The following is a 19,750-nucleotide window of genomic DNA, read 5'->3' as shown; positions in this document are numbered from 1 at the left end:
CTGTGCCGCCTGAGGACATAGGTGATGTGGAATCCTGGCGCAGACGTGCTGTGTGTTTGGCTCTTTCACGTTTGATAACCTGTCAGCAGGGCCAAAGCTATTCCGTAGCAGTCACAACAATGGTTAAAATGGGCGGAAGGAATGAATGAGTCTGTTGACCGTCTACCTACTTAGTACATGCATAGTCTTTGGTTTCATTATGGCCTGACTCCTAAACTTTTTGTGGTGAAGGACCCCTTTGCTTGCTCTCCTCAGGATCGGGGTGCAAAGGAGTTATTGTACCACAAGATCTTGTTTTGGTTGTCTCTTTTCAGACACAGGGCTGCTGAGTCTTGGTCCAAACTCATCAGGCATCTTTGTTGAACCACTAAAAGATTTGTGCATTGGAGAAACTCAGATTCTGTTAAGCACACGTATTTATTTCTCCATTTATATGAATTCTGCCAAACTTTGCAGTAGAACACTTAGTTAAAAGTTGATGCTTAATACATGCTAATAATATCCAGTTTCTGTGTTTCAGTGTGTGTAATCAAATTGATGTATTTTATATATTTGGCAGAGTAGTTAATCTACTTTAGTAGTGATTTAATTCATTATGGTTTATAAAATACTTTGCAAACAATTTTAGTCCATCTCCTGTACTTGAATGGCCAGTGATGCCTATCTGGGTATTTATTAGAGTTTCTCCTTTGGAAAATATTGCAGTGTTGAAAATACGATTTCACGACAAGTGGGAAATAGTCTTCCTTTGGCAAAGCATATTTCATTCACATCTGTGGAGGCCGAGGGTTGTTAATTGGTGAATTTAGAAGGACCTTGAAGGCCTGTCTATAGCACAGGAAGCTAGAGCTCCAGTGTTTACCTTGTGTCATGAAAAACGAAAATGCTTATTTCTATTCTGCTTTGTATTTTGGCACCATTAAAACACTCAAAGCGTATTATAATTGCAAATGGAATTTGGAATGGTGATGTATTCTGGAAGTGATGTAAACAGATTGCATTGAAAAGAGCTCCGAGCATGCAGCACCACTGCAGTAAGCCTGTCTGTCTTTCAGGTTGACCCCCTGTTTACAGTGCCAGCACCACCGCCGCCGATTTCCAGCAGTCTCACGCCTCAGATTCTGCCCTCCTACTTTTCCCCATCTTCATCCAATATTGCAGCACCGGTTGAACAGCTTTTGGTTCGGACTCGTTCCGTGGGTGTCAATACGTGTGAAGTTGGAGTAGTGACAGAGCCAGAGTGTCTTGGGCCCTGTGAACCCGGGACCAGTGTGAATTTGGAAGGGATCGTGTGGCATGAAACAGAAGAAGGTAAATACAATTTATTTTTCATCTATTTTCCCATGCCCTCTTCCTCATGATGTATGTGTGTCCCACCTGTAAGGGGAATTTGCTGTGTGGTGTTCAGAGAGGACAGAAAAGTGGTTTCTATGCTCTCTCGATTTTTGTTGAAATAAGAGCTATGTTTCTCTCTTTGTTCATGGCTGCTCTTACATTCACGAGCAATATGGTGTCCCTCAAAGTGGTTTTCCGCTTTAAGCACTAACTTGGAAGGCCTGTGAGAAGCAGGGTGAAGGTTAGTTACCCTTTCTCCTAGGAGGTGTCATGGAAATCAGAATGGGACATAGATCTCAAGTTCATTTCCTTCTTGGTTTGCTAACAGATCTGTCTCCGTGTGGGTGTCGTCGTGTTGTTGAGGCTTATATTTTCCCTTCTGAATCGACACAGGATTCCTGCATTTAGCAGGGGCCCTTGCTGTCATGTGACTGTGGCTGGTTGTGCTGAGAGCTAATGAAGCCGAGGTCAAAGACTTAAGCCCCATTTGAGCCAGTCAGTTCTTTTCTGTGCCTGGAAACATAGCACCTTCCCGGCCCTTAACCCAGCAAGCCCTCTGGCAAGTGCTATTCATTAGTCACAAGAGAACCCAAGGTGCAAGAGAAATGGATCAGGGTGAATGTCTCATTGCTATTGGAAATACACATCAGGTGTATGTCGTACTGACAGTGGATCCAGACCGTGGTTGGCCACATCTCACATCTCATATGATCATCAAGTAGAGCGTGTTTCAGATGGCCAGTGTCCTTGACAGAGGCCAACAGATAATTACAAACTGAATATCAAGGAGAGAGCTGCATTGCTCCACGGGGGAGTGAGTAGAGGAGAGCACATAAGAAAGAAGCATGCCCCAGGGTACACCAGGGGACCAAAGGAAAATAAAAAACACAGGGGAAACATTTTTTCCTCTGAGCTGGATTGGTCAAGGATAAGGAGATGACTGTTGTCAATATCATGGTCTTTCGGGACAGGAGTTCAGAGCAAGGATAAGGGTAATAAGGATCTGAGACACAAAATCATCGTTTAGGTTCCTCTGTATCAAGGGGAAAAATTGAGGGCTGAAACTCAAAGGAGAGGACGTAAAATATATGCTAAAGAGGCTGAGTTGATGGGAAAGGAGAATATATTGGGGGTAATTGTTGGGGAAGAAATAGTTGGGAGAAAATAGTTAAGAACAGTGACAAACTAGGGAATGAGAATAAAAATGAAGACTGAAAATCAGGTGACAGGTGTAAGCATAGTGGTCAGAAGCCAGAAAACAGCCCAAGCTGTTTCAAGATAGGAAAAAAAAAACTTAAGGGGAAAATATTTGAATTCTACATATTACATTGAATGTACTCTTCTTGTAGGATGGATTTGGTAATTAGATTTAAAATTTTTGTGGATAGCATCATTAAGGAAATAGCAAGATTGAATTATGTAAGAAGAGACCAGAGAAAGGGAATGAAAGCAGTAGATACGGGGAGCTCTCTTATTTGCTTAAATAGAACTGAGCAACAGTTAAAATTTACTCTTGGTTTTAGAAATTTGGGGGGTTTTGGGGCTCCTCCCTCTTTGTACTTTTAACTGGAAAGCCATTTAAAACAGAACTACGCAACCACATTGAGAGGAATTGATGTCAGAGGAGCGGGAATTAAACCTCTCCTGTCTTGCTTGCCTGTTTAGACCCTGTTCAGTGGCAGGGGTCCATGCGGGGAGACGGCTTCTCCCTCATTGCCCGTGGGTTGTACACAGTGCATCTTCCCTTAGATTTTCCCTAGAGCAGAAGTGGTGGATAAGAGCTTCAGACTGGCATCTTGGAGAGAAAAGTATAGAAAAGGCATCAAGACATTAATAAGGTTAATTAGTAGAGGTGACTTTCAGGAACAAAAAGATTTGGAAAGAGTAAGGGTTCATTCCCATCAACTTAAAAATCAGATTTTCTTGTAACTTGGATAATTGACTCCTTAGGGTGGAACACTGTCTTCCCTTTCCTAGATATGACTTGGTGCCCATCTGTATAAGGCTTGCCATGATTTTATTTATTCCAGCGTGTGATAGGACAGGTTCCCGCGGTGTGACCTTCCTGCATGGTAGATGTTGTAAAATTAAATTAAAAATTAAAAATCCAGAAAGCTTGTCGCTCTGGAACAGCTATAAGGCTTGGGTTATTTTTCACTGTGCTTAGGAGTCTGCTGGGTTTTGCCTTTTAACCTTGGCCTCTAATAAAAGATGAGAATATTTAGGGGGGGGAAAAATCTGTGTTTAAAAACTATAGCAGTACATGAGTTGGTCAGTAATTCTGATACTCTGGGCATGTGCTTAAAGAGCCTTCATCGTCATTATTATTTAGGAGTGATGTACATAAGCCCTCCCCATTTTCTTCCTGTTCTCTGAAAATCCATCTCCTAAGTCTGATGTAACTGCTCTGATCCACTGTGATCCGTGCATCCCTGTGGGTGGCTTCCCTTGATTCCTATGGCAGACCAGTTGCTGTAGAAGCTTTTGAGGCGCAGCAGTGGAGCCCTCAGCAGCTCCAGCCTCCTTTGAATTGCCTCACATTTTCTAGGATTTGGAGTGTGTGGATATTTACTGTGGTGACAAGTAGGAGACGGAGCTGTTAATAGAGTTATTCTTGCTGAATAAACTAAACTTCTGACCCCCGTAGAATTTAAGAACTCGCCTTAGTAGAGGCCTGGGTCATTAGATGTGTGTTTAATGTGTAACCATTTTCAAGAGCATTCCGTTTGCATTTTTTTTTCGGTACAGTGTGTTTAAAGCTCTTGTACCGATTTAAAAATTAAACCCACTTGACCATTAATTTTTCCCTTTTGGGAAAAACAAAGAGAGAAACAGAACAAACACATTTGGAGCCACTTATTTGGCAGAGCTAAAAAAAGATGGATTTGGGGGGAAGTGAAGGGAAAGTAAGCTGTGGCTGTTCCTAGTATAAGTTTTCCCTAACAGAGCATTTGTAAAACTGTCGGTTGCCTTTGACTAACGTCCTATAGATTGAGTTGAATAAAATCTCTTCCTTGGTATTTTCGTTTTGAAGATATTGTATAACTGGTAGTGTTTTTCACAGACCCAATTTATGTTCATTCACGCATATGTGAAGCTTGTGTGTGTGTGTGTGTGTGTGTGTGTGTGTGTGTCTTAAGATCCTAGAAGTCTTAAAAGCTCCTATCTGCAGTCTTTGGGGGAATATTGAGTGTACTTGTGATTTCGTTGGAAGGTGGTAGGAACAGCAGAACTGGAATACGAAATCCCCACTAGGTACCTAATTGTTTCTTATGCTTGGAATTCCTCATTTGAGGAGTGTTCTTTTAATGACACTTTCCCACTTGTATTACTGCCAGCCCATGAAGTCCTGGTTGCCTAAGAACCAAACTACGCTTCGGAATAAAGTGTTAGGAGAGAAGTTCCCTCTGGAAATAATTAGTGGGTTTCAGATCATGCTTAATAGTAGAGCAAAACTATTACTGCATTTGGATATATAGTTATTCTACTCTGATCTTTCTTCTTTAAGGTGAATGCATAGGAGCAATGACGTATTGTACAAAATTACTTGCAGATGTTAGAAGGAATTTCCTTAGCATTTCATTCCTGACATTTGGGACACACATGCCAGTGTATAGTTATTTGTTTGAAAATTTGCTCTTTTGGGGAGGGAAAAACAGAAAGAAAACATGGTGTATACAGCGATGTATGTGAATACCTATGTGTTGAACTTGGCTTTTTAGCTTTCGAGAATGTGTTTTCCTTTTGATTCTTGAATCCTATTTCTTACTGTTTTTTTTTGTTGTTGTTGTTTTTTGCCCACCCCGAGAACATACTTGTTTTAGTTGGGTCCATTATTCATTGTTATGACTGTTGTTTACCACAGCTCTGCCATTCTGTCCTTAGGCAAAGCCAACGAAGAAAAGGAAGTGAGAGAAAGAAAATCGGTGTTTGCCAGTGATAGTGATGTCCTTTTAAACATCTGTAGGTTAGAGATGACTGGTTCTCCACTTTGTGCCTGTGAATCACCTGGAGAGCTTTTAAACCATGCGGATGCCCAGGCACCATTCCCAGGTATCTCCATGGTCTGGGCTGGCATCTTGGTCTGGTTTGGTGACCTGCCATTGGTGTTTTTTCATATGTCCCCAGGGGCTTCTAATGTGTAAGCAAGGATGAGAACCATTGTCTCAGGGGAAAGAGGGGATGTCCTGGCCCTTTGCAAGCTGCTCAACTTTTTCCCTTTAAGGAAGTCACATGTATTATTGTCTCATTTTCTCAGGTATGACATGGGCAGAGACACCTGCCATGTTTACCTTACAGGGTAGATAATGTCTGTCAAGATGCAGTGGTGTGACAGGTGAGCATAGCTGTTTAGTGACTGTGCTAATGAGAAAGAGGGTTCAGCTTTGATCCTGACCATGAATTCCACATAGGTTTTGAGGGGCTTAATGCACAACTGACTGGTGTACCGCTCGTCCTAATTTATTAGTACGGTGGGGTGGACCTTAGTTTGTTTCTCCAGTGAGCCAGACACTGTAACTTCGTCTCTGTGTGGTCTGCTGAGTTATTTTTGAAGTAGTTCAGAAACCCAGAGTATTAAGGAAAGTTGATAAAAGTAGCAAATAAAAGATTGTACTCAGAAAACATTGAGAGTTTTCAGAGGGGTCGATGGGAGTGCAAATGATGACTTATGAGAAAACACCTAGCGTGAGAGGAAGAATGCTTGTTTATGTCAGGTCCTTCACCTGATGTTCTGTGTGTTTTCTGAGGAAAGAAAAGTGATCTTGAGAATTCATGTTTGGATTAGAGAAGTAAATGATTTTTAAACCATCAGAGATGTTCTTAAATTCTTCTGATTTTTCTGCATCTCCAAAGTCATAAAGAGGATAGTGTTTAACTGTGCAGTAGAGGGGGTTTCAAGCTAATTCATTAAAAAGCAAATGATCCTACATAATTGACGACCGATCTAATATTTGGTATTGTTATTCCTATTCTGCAGTACTTACTTACCAATCTTTTTGAAAAGAGAACGTTCTTTTTAAATCTTGATTCAAGAGATTAAGTATTAATCCAAGCTTACTTTGTATTTTTAGTAACTGAGCATGGAGTTGGTGCAGTACTTTAATGATTGAAACACTACTGTTTGTTGAGACAGTTCCCAGTGATCTTATAAGTTCAGCTTTGACTCATAAGGGGAATAAGATGCCCACTTTCACTTCTGCATTTCATTACCTGCCATACCAGTGATGATTACAACTGTGCAGTGATGGGGAACTTTAAGATGGCTGGTGGGCAGGCTCCCTATCAGTACTGTGCTCAGTGGAGATAAACCAGCCCCTAGGATGTGAGTTTGCCAGGTGAACGTAGTTGTTTAATCACTGAGCTAATGAGAAAAAGGGTCCAGCCTTGATCCTCAGCATAAACTCCACAGAGGTTTTGAGGGGCTGAAAGAACTACTAGTTACTTCCACTCTGTGTATCGTGCTGGGCGCGCTTGCTCCCCCGTCACCTTCCCGGGCCATCTTGCAGTGGTGGTTGCTGATGGAAGTATGGATTGTTTCTTGAAATTCATCACCATTGGTGGAAGAGCAGCTCAAAGGATGCCCCTTCCACAGTGTACAAGTGCTACTCATTTTCACCTGCAAAACGCAGCCCAAATAGAAAATCAGATCCGTATGTTTGCTGGACCGTATGCCAGCTTAATTACCTCTGATTATTCTGTGTACAACGGTGAAAATTTTTTTAATAAACTAAAATTGGTTTGATGATGTATATTATAAACAACTACAAAGCTCGTATCACAATTTTTTTTTTAAAGAGTACTGAAACTAATGTTAGCAGCTTCATAGAAAAATACAGAAGGTAAAAATGGAGGCGAGGTCTTCACATAGTAGACGCTCAATAAAGATGTGTTGACTGAAGGAGACAGGAATGGAGGACGGAAGCATTGTCTGGGCCATTTTCCTGAGTTTTGCTTTATGGTTTCTTGGACCTGTTTTATGCTTTTCTGATGAGGTAACGTGGCCAAAATCTGGATATGATGAGTGATTGTGCGTTGCTGGAAAGCCGTAACACAGACAGTCACTTCACCTCTTGTTATTGTGAAAAATAACCTGCTATCAGGTAGGATTCAGCTTAATGTTTTTGGATCAAACATTTGTTCTTTTGTGTTATTTGTATATGTATTTTGGTGGTGACATTAGGTGTTAAGTAATGAAGTGGTAAGTTTCAAACTCACTGTATTAAAGGCATTTTGTTTCACCTTTTGGTTGGTTGATATTGCAGCTAAGTATAGTCCTGTATGTGAATACAGAATGTAAAACATTTTAAACTAAACTTTTCTTCGAACTAAGGTATATATAGTGAAAGATTTAAGAAGTTGTCTTATAAGATTTGTGGCTGTGTGGTATTGTCCTGTGTGCTTGTTTATCTTTTCCCTGTAAAGGAGTTGGTAAAAAAATCTGAGTCTTAATATTATAGTGACTCAGAACTGAAGATACTATTTTCTAATTACAAAATTCACACAGTCTCATGGGTTGCAAAGAATAGCTGTTGGCCCATCTGGATTAAAATATGACTTAAAATATTCCATTGGGGCTTCCCTGGTGGCGCAGTGGTTGAGAGTCCGCCTGCCGATGCAGGGGACACGGGTTCGTGCCCCGGTCCGGGAAGATCCCACATGCCGCGGAGTGTCTGGGCCCGTGAGCCATGGCCGCTGAGCCTGCGCGTCCGGAGCCTGTGCTCCGCAACGGGAGAGGCCACAACAGTGAGAGGCCCGCGTACCGCAAAAAAATTAAAAAAAAAATTCCATTGACTTTTTTAAATACAATTTTTTATAGCAGTTTCTTGAGCTATAATTTACATAACATACAATCCATCTGTTTAAAGTGTAAAACTTGATGGCTTTTTAGTGTATTCAGAGTTGTGTAACCATCACTACAATTCTAGAACATTTTCTTTACACTCAAAGAAGCCCTGTATTCATTATCAGTCACTACCACTTACCCCAGTTCCCCATTTTGTAGACTTTTACATCTTTGTCCTTTCCTGATTCTTTGTTGTTTTTATGTGTAAATATGCGTGTTTTATGGATAAGGGAAAAGCTTGTTGAGCACTTACTCTGTGCCAGGCACTGTGCTGGGCGTGCTTGCCGGGTAATTTCCTTGAGTCCTCAGGACAAAATCCAAAGTGAGCTCACTCTTATTATATTTTATTTTTTTTTTAAAATTTTTATTGGAGTATCGTTGATTTACAATGTTGTGTTATCATGTTTTAAAAGAGGAGACTTAGAAAGGGATTCACCTGTGCAAGGCAGCACACCTGGTGAGGGAATTTGAATCTATGGTGGTTGGACTTCTAGAGCCCTTGCTCTTCACACCTCCTCCTGGGTGTTCTGGATTTCTGTCACTGCTCGAAAGACCCTGTATATCTCTCAAAGTGCTCTTTGGAGAGAGGGAGTAAAAAGTGATGTAATAGCTGGAGTTTTTATTTTTAAGTGTGGAATGCTAGGAAATTCTTTATAGGTCTAGCGTCTGATTTTGGCAGGAGTCATTGAATCAGCTTCAGCTGGGTTGCTGTGTACAAACCATCCCTTTCAGCCCCACTATGCTGTAAGCTTCCTTAGTGCACAAATCCCATCTGTTTTGTTCACTGTTGGATCCCCGGCGCCTGGCACAGAGTACGTATGCCATACATATTTGTTGAATGTTGAGTAAATTCGCAAAACAAAGGGATATGGTCTTGATACCTGTTTAAGTTTGAATAGTGTCGCTTTCTACTCAGGAATATGCTACTTTTAAATTAAGTTTGGCCTACACAATCTGGAAAACAGAGTTCCAGAAATCTACTTTGTCACTGATTTTTTTTTTAAAGCCATTATAAAATCTGACAATGTTTTTATTGTATTTCAACTTCCAACCTTGCTGTTATTAGACTTATTTCCACAAAAAAGGAGAAACAAAATATTTGGCGTGCTTCCTCCCTTCAATCATTTACATCCTCAGTCTGGTTTTAATTTTTTGATTATAAAAGAAATACATGGCCATTTTAAGACATTTGGGGGAAAGAAAGAAAAAAATCTATGATCTCACTATTCAGGCAAGTACTTCAATTTGATTTCTTTCTTAACTTTTTAAATATCTATTTAAAAAAATGTAATGGAGATCATTCAGTAGTATACTTTTGAATATTCCTTTCTCTCCTTTTAATCTTAACATTAAAAGATAAGCATTTCTGATGTTATTAAAATACTTTCTAAGACACATATTACATTGATATAAAAGTACATAAAATGGACGCAAAAAAATTTAAATTCCTCTCATGGCAGCTTTTTACATTGCCTTCAACTCCTTAGATAGCTGTCGGCACTGCGTCCTTGTGCATGAAGTTTTTGTATTGTTTTATGGACTTGCGATTATTACGCTACATCAGTTTTCAAGAAGCAAAATTGCTGAACCCAGGACACAGGCGTTTTTAATGCACTGGAAGACATTAACCGCTTAACCGCTTTCCCAAAATGCTGAACCGGTTCACACTGCCCGGTGGAGTGCCCTCCTCCGTTACCTTTCCCAGCTGTGGCCTCAGTGACATTTTGATGACAAAAGGCATGAGGTTGTAAGTCAAATGCATAGCTTGCAGTGCCCATATCCAGGGTTCTGTCCTAGACAGAATGGGAATGGGACTTTCCCCTTGTAGTAAATATCAGAGTGGTCCAGCCTGAGAAGGCAGGTGTGCACGTGAAGTGACGTTCCCAAGAGAGCGTGCCGCCGGGGCTTTGCCCGGTGGAGGCCTTTGCTCTGGATGGAGGGAGCTTCAGATTTCATTCCTGCTTGTGTCTAGAATGACGTTACAGCTTTTTTTCCCCCCAGTGAAAGAAGTTAAAGAGACTTTTAGATCTGAGGAATTCAAACACCCAGGGGAGAAAATTAGCCTGTCAAGCATGCATTCTGAATTGGGAGGAATGTAAGTCACTTGTGTTTCTGTCTCTGCAAGCATCTTTCTTTTGGGTTCTTCTCCTTCAGAATAAGGACAGGCGAAGGACAGGATCTTTATAGGAAAACCTTCGCGCCGCATGATTTGTTGATAACGTGTAGTTTGTCACTTGCCATACGCCAGCGGTTTTCGGATTTTTCTGGGGCGCACCCCAGCCCTGCCCTGCCCCCAGCATTCCATTTCCTCTCATAGCCCCTTGTCTTGGCAGCCTCTGTGTATAGACACAGCAGGAGGAAGAACTATCCAGGTAGTTTTGAAAAGTAATACCTACCAGAGCATTCCCATATGGACCCAGGCCTTGTGTTTTCAGAGAAGTTTGGTTAATATTTCCCAGGCAAAAAGCAAACTAAGGTGTAGGGAGAAGGAATAACATAAATTGCAAAAAAGCTGTTCTCAGTGAAGTTGGGGGAATTAGGCTCATGGGCACGATTACAGAGTAACCAGCAAAGTCTGCTGGAGCGGCCCGGAGACCCAAGATGGGGGTGGATAAAAAGTGGTATGAGGAAAGACCCTTACTGCTCACTTGATAATTGCTTTTAACTTAATAGTAAACCGAGCCATCATGTACTTACCACACCCATATATATTCATTTCCTAATGATGCCTTCTGACTCAAATATATATTTGAGACGCTTTCATAGTATTGCAGTCCTCGAGTGTTAGAAGTATGGCTGTTTCCTTTACATGGCACATGACACATTTGGCAGGCCTGAACAATTAAACAGTTTTGCCCCGGGAACTTTACATTGCTCTGCCAACACCATGTAATTAGCATCTCATTTATGTGGAAAACTCCTGTAATTAGCCCTATTATTCTTCTAGAGAAACTGGGGTCCAGACAGTCTAAATAAAGTGACTGTGTACCCTTTCTGGATTTCTAGATTCTACCTAAAATGATCAGCCTTGCCTAGTTTTAAGTCTGTGTTTGTTGATGTATGTGTGGATGAATATAACCAATTATTTTAAAAATATGCTAAAAGGCAAATAAACATTTGCTTGTCAGTTTGAGGTTTTGACTGAAATGTGGGAACTCAATTCGGCTTATAGAGGGAAATGTTTTTAAAAAATTTAATATTCACCAAATATTTTTACAAAAATACCCCAAATGTCATTTTCGACTCCATATTTCCTAACAAGAAAAAAAAAAAAAATGGCCCAGCACTTCCCATGCGTCAGAGGCGGTACCACATGTTCTTCTGGCTCAGTGGGCAGCCTGTTCCCGCCAGCCCTTCAGGGGCTCACACGTACATCTGCACCGTTGGTATGTTGCCATGTCGATGTCTTCTTGGTATCCGCGTTGACAGACAACTTTTGAAGGAAGTCAAGTTGAAAGAGCTGACTAGGGAGAACATTTAATGTGTCTTATTTCGCCTGAGTAGCAGCAGAGACCGACTTGTTTAAAGAGAGCCAACGAAGACTGCTTTCCACCACTTTCTGCAGCTTCAGGAGAAGACCCAGTAGCTCTCCAGAATATGAAAAGCCACCCAGTTCCAGCCAGTGCTCTCAGAGAGCTGCTTCTTACCAGCACCTCGAATATATACATACGGAATTCTTTCTAGTTCAAACAAACCTGTAGAGGGTGGATGCTGGAAGAGCAGAAGAACCATCATTGGGGTCAAGGGCATTGGCTGGGCGCTCTCTGAACCTGGAACCTGGGTGGCTGCAGTAAGCAAGCATGTGAGAGGAGCTCTGAGTTCCAGAAGTCTTCGAATAGTCAAGGGCAGACAAGTTAGCAGGCCGTAGACCGGAACTGGGACAGGCTGCTTTGCAAAAGCACTAGTGCCACGTTGTTGTCTCTTCCTTAAGACCTCTGCTTGGTAGGGGGACTAAAAGGCATTATACATTCACAGGGAGTTCTAAAAAATGTTAAGTGCTAAGTGGGTAGTGGAACAGATGACCCGATTAGGGGAACGGGGGGTCAGTTTTCAAAGAAGCAGAATGCAGTGAGCTACTTAAAATTATATTGACTGAACATTTATCTTCAGTGATTCAGAAGGAGACTGTTAACCTCAAACCCTCAGCCAGTTACTAGAGAATCTCTGAAATGTATTCCCTCTAGGACATCTCACTTTATATCTGGCTTTTGAATTAAATACCTTCTAAAAGTAAATATCATCAGTCATACCAGCCCACCTTGCATTTTCTTGCAGTAGCACATTTCCAAGTATGGAATTTCAACAAAGCATGACATATGTTGAGTGTGACCGTTAAGTATTTGAGGCTGTGGTTAGCGTTTTCTCAAAGCGAGGAAAATGGAGTCTGGGGAATTTATGACTGGGGTGGAAATCAAGGTAGGGTCTTAAGGAGAATCGAGTGCCACTGAGTTCCAGTAGCTTCAGTGATGGCGTGGGAGGAATCCAGTCTTGCCCACATAACCTCACCTCAAGGTTTCAGAAGGATATGGGCTGGACCATACTGAGCCCCTCCTCTGAGGAGTCATTCAGCTAACCCAAATTCTCTGGGGTCTGGCTCGTCGATAAGCCCTTTTTTCTTCACATTTGACTCCCACCCTGATCACCCGTGATCAGTAGAGTCAAGCTTTACACTACATTTCACCCAAGGGAGATGCAGATCTCTGCCAGAGGGGTAGCCACCCTTCACTCGGGTACGTTTACTCAGGGTAAACCTTTGCATATTTTGGGAAGTAGAAAGAAAAGTCTGGTGTTTAAAAAGGAATGTTAGGGAATTGTCAGGGAGCCGAAATTTGTGTTATTCATTCACTCTGCAAATTCTGGTAGCTTCAACTTGTTAGGATTCAGCGTTTGGTGTCATTGCCCTGTTTATTTCATTGTGGTTATGAATGAAAAGTGACAAGGGATAGCAGGAGTGCCAGGCCTGTTGGTAAGCGTAATGGGATTGATTAGAACCCAAAAGAGGGTCAGTTTTCAAAGAAGGCAGCCAAGGCCTTTCTTCTATTGCATATGAACTACTTTTTTTTTTTTTTTTTTTTTTGGTTACTTGAATAGTGAAAAGTATTTAGAGTGACAGTACCTGAGTAAAAAAAGTATGTTGAGTGGCTATGTGCCTTTATAGTCCCCCATGATAACTAAACAAAAGGAACATTTTTATACTTCTTACAAAATACTGTGTATCAAGATTTTCTGGAAGGGCACAATTGCATAAAGCAAGAAACACCTGTAATATTTTTATTAAAAATTCTCCTCTTGAAAAAAAAAAAAAATTCTCCTCTTGGCTGCAGTGGTTCTGATACCTGTCCATTTAGCAGACTTTTAAAAATGTATTGTTGCAGAACCCTCAAGAGTTCTTGGTGTTGCCGTTTGTGTTGGCTACTAGACAGATGGTTTTTGAGAAAAGACGTGTGACTAAACCACAAGAAAAACCAGATTAAAACAAAATGGTGTGATTGCTGTTACTTTGGGGATGCTAGAAGGTATTGGTCTTAAGAGCAAAGGGAGACTAGTTGAAAGGAAAAGGAAAACTGTGACTGTAACTAATAATGGTAACTTCCACTTCCCACTGTCCCCATTTGTTATAAAAGTGTACCTGTATGTAGTGAACTAATGAAGTTCTTTGAGAGTGTTTGTTTCTTCTTCAGCTTTTCCTACAATAGCTCTTGTTCACTGTGAAAGCTAATGTATTTTACATAAGCTAAATAATATGATGTAGTTCAGAAATGCCTTTGGACTTGTAGGGAAGCTTGACAAGGTACCAGGGAAAACCAGAACCCTAGAAAATAGCACTAGACCAGGTATCAAGAGAACCGGGGTGTTGTCTCACTCTCCTCTTGTGTGAAAATGGGGGGTGGGGTTTATAGTACATCCTCTCTTGAAGATACCTGAAGTTTGGGGAGCAAAGGAACGTGAATATCTTAGAGTGTTCTTGCCGGAATTATTTCGGACTTAAAGGATCTGGAACAGAATTCTTAGGACACAGCCTTGATGGTATTACCCTTAAATCACTCTCTGGGTTAGTGCCAGGTTCTGTTGAACGGGTGGCGATGGCCTGAGTCTCCAGAAATGAATCTGTTTACTCAGATCATTTATTGAACTTTTAGCAGTTGTGCAGATAAAGTGGAGTCTAGTCTGAGTTTGGCTGACATTTATTTTATGCTCTGATACACTCCAAGGAAGAATGAGCACATTGAAGATGTTATCTGATAAGATTCCTAAAAGGTAGAATCCTCACAATTTCATTAGCAGGTTTCAAGCCCTTGGTCATTTGCCTGCTTAAGGTCCAACAGCTTCTAGCTCTGCTCTATCTACAGCTGGTTAAGACTCCCTAAAATGCCCAGATGACTGCTGTGATAATAGAGAATTGATTGGATGCATGAGAGTAAACACATACATGTAGTTTAGTTTAATTTTTCACTTTTTTTTAATTATTGAAGTATAGTTGATTTACAATGTTGTGTTAGTTTCTAGCGTACAGCAAAGTGATTCAGTTTATATATATATATATGATATATATAATGTATATATATCTCATATATACATGTGTATATATATTCTTTTTCATTATGATTTATTACAGGGTATTGAATATAGTTCCCTGTGCTGTACAGTAGGACCTTGTTGTTTATCTGTTTTATGTATAGTAGTTTGTATCTGCTAATCCCAAACTCCTGATTTATCCCTCCCCCACCCCCTTTCCCCTTTGTTAACCATAAGTTTGTTTTCTGTGTCTGTGAGTCTGTTTCTGGTTTGTAAATAAGTTCATTTGTGTAGTATTTTAGATTCCACATATAAGTGATATCATGTGATATTTGTCATTCTCCTTCTGACTGACTTCACTTAGTATGATAATCTCCAGGTCCATCCATGTTGCTGAAAATGGCATTGCAGTATTTCATTCTTTTTTTATGGCTGAGTAGTATTCCATTGTGTGGGTGCGCTTTCCATGTGTACACTACATCTTCTTTATCCATTCATCTGTTGATGGACATTTAGATTGCTTCCATGTCTTGGCTTTTGTAACTAGCACTGCTGTGAACATAGGGGTGCATGTATCTTTTTGAATTAGAGTTTTCTCTGGATATATGTCCAGGAGTAGGATTACTGGATCATATGACAATTCTATTTTTAGTTTTTTAAGGAATCTCTATACTGTTCTCCATAGTGAGAACACCAGCTCACATTCCCACCAACAGTGTTAGGAGGCTTCCCTTTTCTCCACATCCTCTCCAGCATTTGTTATTTGTAGACTTTTTTTTTTTTTTTTTTGCGGTACGCGGGCCTCTCACTGTTGTGGCCTTTCCCGTTGTGGAGTACAGGCTCCGGACGCACAGGCTGAGCGGCCATGGCTCACGGGCCCAGCCGCTCCGCAGCATGTGGGATCTTCCCGGACCGGGATACGAACCCGTGTCCCCTGCATCGGCAGGCAGACTCTCAACCACTGCGCCACCAGGGAAGCCCTGTAGACTTTTTTGATGATGGCCATTCTGACTGGTGTGAGGTGGTGCCTCACTGTAGTTTTGATTTGCATTTCTCTAGTAATTAATGATGTTGAGCATCTTTTCATGTGCCTATTGGCCATCTTTATGTCTTCCTTGGAGAAATGTCTCTTTAGGTCTTCTGCCCATTTTTTGATTGGGCTGTTTGTTTTTTTGTTACTGAGTTGTATGAGCTGTATATTTTGGAAATTAATCTCTTGTCGGTTGTATCATTTGCAAATAGTTTCTCCCTTTCTGTAGGTTGTCTTTTCATTTTGTTTAGTTTTCTGTTCTATGCAAAAGCTTGTAAGTTTGATTCCGTCCCATTTGTTTATTTTTGCTTTTATTTCTTTTGCCTTGGGAGACCTAAGAAAATCTTTTTAACTTTTAATCTGATTATACATGTATATAGTTTAGAAAGCAACATAGTTCTCTGAGGCCCATAACAAACCCAGCAGTTTCTTGTTCCACCTTTCCCTCACCCAGCTCCTCCTTGCCTGAAGCAACTAAATACTTTCAACTCTTTTTTTTTTTTTTTTGCGGTACGCGGGCCTCTCACCGTTGTGCCCTCTCCCATTGCGGAGCACAGGCTCCGGACGCGCAGGCTCAGCGGCCATGGCTCACGGGCCCAGCTGCTCCATGGCATGTGGGATCTTCCCGGACCGGGGCACGAACCCATGTCCCCTGCATCGGCAGGCGTACTCTCAACCACTGCGCCACCAGGGAAGCCCTACTTTCAACTCTTTTCATTGATATTTTTCTCTCTATTTTGAAAACAGTTGTTTACATGGCTATTTCTTATTTTTCAATTTTAGGTTTTTTTGTATTAACTTCTTATTATAGAAGATGATTCAGCTCTCTTACTCCCCTCCCTCCCTACACAAAAGACAGTAAAATGTCTTCTACTGCCTCTCATCCTCCCAATATAGTTACGAGTTATCTGTAGCTGTGTAACAAATTACTCCAAAACATAGTAAGTTAAAACAGTGAACGTTTATTATCTCATAGTTTCCATGGGCCAACAATCTGGGAGCAGCTTAGCTGGGTGCTTCTGGCCCAGGCTGTCAATCAATCTGTGGGACTGGGGCCACAGTAAACTGAAGGCCGGACTGGGGCCGCAGGACCCATCTCTCATCTCACTTACTCGGTTGTTGGTGGGCTTTTAATTCTTCAGGGGCTGTTGAACTGACCTTAATTCCCTGCAGTGCCCCACGAGCCTCTCCGTAGGGCTGCCGGTAGCATGGCAGCTTATTTCCCCAGCAAGACCCAGGAGACAGCTAACCCAAGATGGGCTGGAGTCCTTGTATAAATGTTAGAAATGACAACTGTTCGCTTCTGCCATTCTAGTCATAAGAAGTGAGGAGGTCCAGCTCAAACTCAAGCTGGGGGAGGGCATCACACAAGGATGTGAATAGGAAGAAGCAGGGTCTTCAGAGGCCAGCCTAGAGGCTGTCCTCCACAAGAAATTTCGGGTTAGGTCAATATCCAGTGTTAACGTTATCATGACCATGCATATATTATTCACAACACAGCCATGTACTATGATTACCCTTCTTTCCTCATCCAGCTTTCTCCCTGGAGGTAACAATTGTCTTATTTTTTGTTTGCTTAATGTTCTATGTGCCCATCACTAACTCACCACAAACTATCATGCCAGAATTATAAACTGCCTCTCAATTTGTTGCAGTACCTCAAGGATTTCTAGACATTGTATCTTTCGGGGCAGTCTCTCTAGAGTCTTCTGATCTGCTCCGATCTGGACTGATAGCTCAGGCCTTATGCAGAGGTATGAAAATCAGAGCTTTCTCTCTTTCATTCCGTTTGCCCTTTAGGTTGGATACCCTATTTTCTGGGCCTGTGTACTCTTCTCTCTTGCTTTTGTCCCTTCATTTTGGTGAAGCACGTCTCCCAGTAGCTTCCTAAGAAGGGGTTCATGGGAAGTGCAAATTTTGAAATGACATTTGAACATGTTTTCCTTATACCCTCTCACTTGATTGATAATAGTGTCTCCACGAAGAATTGGTTAAAATCATTTTCTCTCAAGGCTCTATAACTTTGAGCCGCCCAGTGTTGTCTTGGACAAGTCCAACACCGTCCTGATTTGACGTCCTGTTTGATACCTGTTTGTTCGCCCAACTCCCAAGCCTTCGTCTTTTCCTTGTCCCCAGCATTCTGACATTTCTCAGTGACATCCTTCTTTAATTTGTTGTACTGTACTTGGTTCTGTCACTGGAAACTCAGGCCCTGTAAGGTTGGAAGTTTTGTAGATGTATTTCTTCGGAAAGTATGTAAAATCTGTTTCTATGTTCTCTGTTTCTGGAGCTCCTTTTATGTAGAAGTTGAACCTCCTGTATGAATCTTCTACTTTTCTCATCTTTTCCCTCCTTTTTCAGATCTCTGGCTTAATAGGTTTTTTATATGTTTTCTGATTTGGGGAGATTTTCTCAACTTTATATTTCAGTTTTTACATTGAAAAGGAGATCCGTTCTCATAGAATTTTCATTTCTAAAAGCTCTTATTGTTACTGGAATTGTTTCCTTAAAAGCTTCCTATTCTAGTTCCATGAATGCAGTGTCTGCTCATTTCCCCAAAGGTATTAATTACCCTCCCTCTCTCTTTCCTTCCCTTCTCCCCCTCTTTTTATTCTCTCAGCATTGTTTCTAATTTCTCTTAATTTCCTTTTTTGTTTGTGTTTGCTTTGGCCCCTGTCTTCGGTGTTGGAGATTTTCCTCAGATGTCCTTCGCTGACAGTGAATGATATGCTAAGAAGCTAGTTTGAGGTTTCACAATCTTGGGTGGACCTTTCTGATGGTGTAGGGAGGTCTGGGTGGATGGTTTCTCTAGGGGTCTCCCAGCTGCCTTTTCTCTTGCTTTGATCAGTTTCCCCAGAAGAGCCTTCTCTGATTTCCCGGCTACCAGCTTTTGAGGTACCCATTTCAGGGGAAAATGGGTGAAGGTTTCACTCTCCATTGTATAAAAAATCTCATCTTCCTGTTTTTTTAGTAACTATGATATTATCTCCATTATACAGATGAGAAAACTCTTAACGAGCCTAAAGTTCCTTTGTTGAGTTTTCTTGGTAGCTACCGTTTATTTCACGGCCTGAAACTGAGATAACTTCAGGTGATTTGGAATGTGCCGTCATAACGGCACTTCTATAGAAGATCACTTCTATAAAGATCACTTTATAGATCACTCTCTTTAAAGATCACTCTCTATAAAGATCACTTCTATAGAGAGATCAAGTCATTTAATTTATTATTGTCATGGCTTTCTTGGCCTATTCCCCCACCCCCACCCCCCACCCCCAAATGTGGCTTTAGTTACGCTTGGTTTTCAGACAGACTCTAAGTTTGGGAACTTAAAACAGTGGCATATAAATGAAACAGCAAACCGCCTTTTTTGTTTGGCTATTCATTATCTAAACAAAAGAAATTCAGTAGCTTTTGGAATGGACAGATTCTTTCCTAACCCCAGCTCTACCCACCTCCCTTCTGGGTCCTGGCCAGATCATTATTTTGGGCTTGAACTCTGTTCTTCTTATCTTCAGTTAGCAACATGAGTTGTTCACCAAGCTGGTTTTTCACAAATTCCTTTCAGTGTTTGTAGCAAAACTCTTATCCCCCTGGTTTTGACTAACCCTTTAACATCTGCACGTCTAAGACTCTGAAGTTGAGACAGACCTCATAAGCACTTCCTTCTACAAAGAACAGCTGTGTTGAAGGCACCTCATGAAAGCCAAGGTCCCTTGGCCATGTCCTGTGGTAGCACCAGACCCCAGGGGTATCTGGAAACACTCTGCTCGCTTAACCAACGCACATGCAATTACTTGCATTTCCAAGTTTTTCTTCTCAGCCTAGAAAGGAGCTTTTTCCTTTAGTCCACCTACTTTTGTATAATGAAGGGTACTTACGTTCTTTATTGAGTATAAAGACTGTAAAAGTTGATTGTAAATATCACATCCATATCTTACCGCGAGGCATTTTTTTGTCTGTCTGGTTTGTGCCCGTATCCCTAGTGCCAAGCACATGGGTAAGCAGCCAGTAAATAAGTGTTG

At 41.3% G+C, this 19,750-nt stretch overlaps 1 protein-coding gene across 1 annotated transcript in view; it reads left to right on the top strand.

The window, feature by feature from the left end:
• ZNF608 (zinc finger protein 608) overlaps positions 1–19,750 on the top strand; it is a 1,156,357-nt gene that overhangs the window by 1,093,677 nt on the left and 42,930 nt on the right. The window contains exon 14 of the mRNA XM_079918637.1: positions 1,056–1,311. Within this exon, the coding sequence (XP_079774763.1) occupies positions 1,056–1,311 (256 nt within the window). The remainder of the gene's footprint in view (positions 1–1,055; positions 1,312–19,750) is intronic.

The sequence above is a fragment of the Stenella coeruleoalba genome, assembly GCF_951394435.1.
Source record: "Stenella coeruleoalba genome assembly, chromosome: 3".
Taxonomy (NCBI): Eukaryota; Metazoa; Chordata; class Mammalia; order Artiodactyla; family Delphinidae; genus Stenella; species Stenella coeruleoalba.
Note: the sequence above shows the minus strand (reverse complement) of the source record. Positions and strands in the feature narration are given on the sequence as shown.